The 4,552-nt window shown below is 41.9% G+C and overlaps 1 protein-coding gene across 1 annotated transcript; it reads left to right on the top strand.

The window, feature by feature from the left end:
* Positions 1 to 790: 790 nt before the first annotated feature.
* Positions 791 to 4,552, top strand: emc9 (ER membrane protein complex subunit 9). The gene is made up of 6 exons (XM_034861550.1): positions 791 to 997; positions 1,259 to 1,462; positions 2,167 to 2,243; positions 2,403 to 2,472; positions 3,527 to 3,621; positions 4,017 to 4,552. The coding sequence occupies exons 2-6, from the start codon at positions 1,268 to 1,270 to the stop codon at positions 4,195 to 4,197; spliced, it is 618 nt and encodes a 205-aa protein (XP_034717441.1). The 5' UTR covers positions 791 to 997; positions 1,259 to 1,267; the 3' UTR covers positions 4,198 to 4,552.

Below are 4,552 nucleotides of genomic sequence, written 5' to 3'. Positions count from 1 at the left end.
GGGGGTCGGGGTTACCCATGATAGAGACCTCCTCTCCACCACAGCTTCAAACCTGTCCTGTTTGCAGCCGATCACGGAACAAAACACTTTAAACAAAACACTTTAAACAAAACACTTTACATAAAACACTTTACATAAAACAATGCTTTTCTCAACTTAAATTGAGCCTCATTAGGTTTTCATGTTTTAGTAAATGTCAATGTTTTTTCTAAAGTAAAGGTGTGTTGGTGGGTGTTAGTGATGAGTAATAAACCAGGTATTCGACACTAATCTAGTCAAGCAGTAAACTCAATTCCCCTGCACTCAGTGGACAAGTACTACTCTACTGTTGAATACGTTTCTAACAGAATAACATCTGTGCAACACCTCTCGCACATCATTAGAGATTTACATCCTAAGGGCTTTCCCCCCGATCTAAATCGACTGATTTGTCCAGAGAAAAACATAAAGGAATGTTTACGAATTGTGGTTTTTAATGGTGCAAAATAATGTCAGATACATCTATGTATTCAAACTTTAATTGTAACATAATGCAGTGACAGTTTTTTTTTTAGTTATGTATGAAAACGTCTTTTTAGGGTATTTTCATACCAATTGAGAAATGTCGGAAGTTTGCAATATAGTTTGTTTTCGATGTATGAACGTTTCCTACTCTTAATCCCAATCGACATCCGCTCCACTAGAGGGCGCACTGCTGTAAAACACGAAATTATTAACAGCTGAATGAGATGATTGGCTGCTAGACCAACGTGTTGGCCCGTCTCGGCCAATCAAAACATTCCATTTGACTCTTCTGGGCGGGACCGGAAGCAGCCGTTCATACGCTTTTTGTTGTTGTTGCATAGACTATTAAAGACATATTTTATCAGTCAGCTAGCCACTACAACTCTTAATTCCTTTAAAAACGGTTATAACACCTACATGAAGCGTCATATTAATATATACGCATTTGTTTGTTGAAGCTACTATTACTACGTTATATCTCATATCGCTCGAGGTAAGTCTTAATTCAGCTCTGATTGCTTAGCATCCGGCTAGCTGCTTTAATTAGCTAGCTAGCTAGCTAGCTAACCGCTGACCTTACACATCCACATCCAAAAACACTATCTTGGGGGCGCTTTCCCTGGTTTTTAAGTTGATGTTGACTGCTGGTTCTTATGTGTGTGAAGTCATTATTGTTCACATGGGATGCGTTAGTACATTTAGCCTCTGGTTGGGGTCTTTTGAAGCAATGCTGGTCTTGTCTGTGTCCTCCCAGTTAGTGACCATGGGCGAGGTGGAGCTGTCCTGTCGGGCCTACGTGAAGATGTATCTGCACGCCTGTCTGTTCCCGCGCTGCAGCATCAACGGGCTGCTGCTGTCGTCCAGCCCGGCGGGAGGCCCGGTCTGTGTGACCGACTGTGTCCCGCTGCTCCACTCCCACCTGTCCCTGGCCCCCATCACTCAGCTGGCCCTCACACAGGTAGGACCAGTAAAAGTACCAATACTACAGCCAAGGACTCCTCTGTCCCTCATGCCAGTACACTCTACAACAAACAGGGTACAGAGGACAGTACATATACACACACCTGGACTCACATTAACACCTTGAACTGCTCTTAATTGGTCAATTATGGTAAATGTCCATTTTGTTATCTTTATACTGTCTTTTCTCTCTCCACACTGTATTTTTCTTGCTGAAAACTGCTGCTGGAGGGTTACATTTCCTTGTGGGAGTCATCCAAAAGGGATTGATAAAGAGAAATCTAAGTCATCTAAAAATACCCAAGTACAGCAATAAAAAGGGACAACAGGAACATGTACTTAAAGTATTATGAGTAAAAGTACTCAATGGGGAAAATCCTCCTATTTTAGGAACCGGAAACGGTCCAAACAGTTCTGTGTTTAATCTGCTAATAATTTCAGCTGGACTTGTAAATTGTTGAGTAGTCTAATTTATATTAAAACACGTGCTAAAAGTATTGATTTGTAAATAAACTAGTAACTAAAAGCTGTCTGATTACTATAGTAGAGTAAAAAGTACAACACCTCTCTCTGAAATGTAGAGAGTGGCATGAAAAGAAAAGACTCAAGTACAGTTACCTCAAATTTGTACTTAAGTCCAGTACATGAGTAAATGTACTTAGTTACATAACTTTTAAAGGACGGCGTGTTCTCTTGTTTCAGGTGGATGTGTGGTGTTCACAGACTCAGCAAAGGATTGTGGGATACTATCAGGTCAACGCCTGCGTCTCAGATAGCAAGTGAGTTCATCTTTTCGGGTGTAACCGACCTTTTCATGAGGCGTTCAGCCGTTTGTTACTCTGTTGTAAAATACTGTTAATTCAGTATTTTCCTTTAAAATGTAAACCTTTCTAACTTTTTGTTGTAATCTATTCCCTTTTTTTTTTTTAACTCGCCAGCCCGACTCCGTGTGCCCTGAAGATAGCCGATAAGATTTCGGAGCAGTTTGACAATGCCGTTTTGTTGATGGTAAGAATTTGAACACCTGTCCTTTACCTGAGGGGTTGAACAGGTGAGAAATACGACCGTGCTGAGACAACATGGTGGTCAGTCACTTTAGTGTAAGATATTCTCATTTCTCTGTTAAATGTCAGAACTGAATCTTTTTGTTGTTGATATGAAGTTTTAGGAACTCTTGTTTGACATTTTGTCATTTTTTGGTATTTTATAAATGAATATCAGTTAAATAATGGCGTTTTTTCCATTAATGGTACCTGCTCGACTAGACCGCCGCGCCCCGTCCTCCTCTTCCGTTGCAGGAATGGAGAGATATTTCCTTCTTTATAGAGCTGTGTAGATTGAATTATTACTTTATGTTATCACTATTATAAGTACGTCAACTTCTTATAACCACTTGTGAAACACTTCAACCAAATTAATGCAACAGAAATGCTTCAAAACAGTGTAAATGTTGGATTTGATTGGAAAATAATCATCTTTAAAGCTTCCACTGGAAGAGGCGTCCCTTTAAATGCATCTATCAGATGGCTCAGTGGTGAGGATAAAATGCCTTTACTTGTGTGTGTGTGTGTGTGAGGCGTGCGTGGCTGGTCGACCTAGCACGACACACGCGCACACACACACACACACACACACACGCACACACACACACACACACACAGAACGTTGAAGGTGCGTTGATTTTGATTCTCGGCATGTGGCTGTTTGTCAGAAGACACATTTAGTTTCAAAAGAAGAAGCCAGAGGCAGCAAAAAAAAACACTGGCTAAACTATTTAAAAATGCCCCCCCCCCCCCCCCTGTCTGTCGCTAGCAATGATGACAGTGAATAGTGACCATTCTCTCCGACCAATCAGCAGTCTGCGGGGTTTCACGTCACCTTTTGGTATCGCCTCGCCTCGACTGAGCTGGTACTAGTAAAAGTACCCGTTAGCAGGTACCAGGGACCTTTTTTTCATAATGGAAAACAAAAAAGGAGAGTAGGGGCGAGTCGTTAAGGTACCACGTGATGAAGAAACGCCATTAAAGTATTGACTGTGTGTTTTCTCTGTTTTTCCGCGCAGCTCGACGGCAGCAAGATGTCATCAGACTATCGGGTTCCTCCCATCGTGATGTACGAGCGCAAAGACTCAAGATGGCTGCTGAAAGACAAACACACGTAAGAGACGGGCGGAAGGGAAGAGTGCTTTTTCTTTCTTTCTTTTCTTCATGGGTTTTAAGCCCTTAAACAGACTTCATAATCCCAGTTTTACAACAAAAAAAAAAGAGTCAATTTTCCTTGCAAAACACGGGGTTGCTTGTCTGCTGCTGCCTCATCTTTTTTTGGTCGTCAAACACTTTTTAAAACGGCAAAGACACACAATGACACACACTAACCGACCCAACTCCTGTGTCCTGCGAGGTAAAATGATCCAACAGGTTTTTGTTAAAGGATTCTGGGGGCTTTGATGTCTTGAAGGGCTGACAACAGCAACCTGAATATATTCTACTTATATCATCCACTGAAAGCGATGTTTTTGACGTTTTGTCCTTTTTTTTTTTTAATGTGTTTAGGATAATGCTGCGACAGTGGGAGGAGACTCGGGCGATAGCCGGTCAGATGCTGGAGTCGGGCGATCACGCGCTATTGGTGGATTTCGACAGCCACTTGGACGACATTACAAAGGACTGGACCAATCAGAAACTGAACACCAAGATAGCCGAGCTCGCCTCCCCGGCCAACGGGAACATCTAGACGCAGACAAAGTAGCAGAGTCCATATTTATCGTGTTGATTTTAATAACTACAAACCACACAGCACACATTTTAGGTGGATTTTTAATGCATTTCTCTCGACTGAACAGGGACGTAACATGGAACATGCATAAATAACAACATATTTACAGCTTGGTAGATCTCTCTTCTCTCCCCCCCCCCCCCAAGAGTGTGCCTTGTGGTCCAGTCCAACACCCTTCAGATTTAAAGGACACCATTTCAACACTTTCACCATGCACCTGTGGTCCCATTTTTGTCTTTTGCTGTTTTGTTAAATCCTATCTTATGTACATTACAAATTCTAGGGGGCTGGACAAAAAAACAGCAACACCTTT

Source organism: Etheostoma cragini, chromosome 22 (assembly GCF_013103735.1).
Source record: "Etheostoma cragini isolate CJK2018 chromosome 22, CSU_Ecrag_1.0, whole genome shotgun sequence".
NCBI classification, from domain to species: Eukaryota; Metazoa; Chordata; class Actinopteri; order Perciformes; family Percidae; genus Etheostoma; species Etheostoma cragini.
This window is presented reverse-complemented; position numbering and strand designations above follow the sequence as displayed.

Excerpts from the sequence above, each read along its gene's own strand:
- emc9 (XM_034861550.1), top strand. The coding sequence starts at position 1,268 with ATGGGCGAGGTGGAGCTGTCCTGTCGGGCCTACGTGAAGATGTATCTG. Across the intron at positions 2,473-3,526 it reads ACAATGCCGTTTTGTTGATG|CTCGACGGCAGCAAGATGTC; the intron begins GTAAGAATTTGA and ends TTTTCCGCGCAG. Across the intron at positions 3,622-4,016 it reads CTGCTGAAAGACAAACACAC|GATAATGCTGCGACAGTGGG; the intron begins GTAAGAGACGGG and ends TAATGTGTTTAG.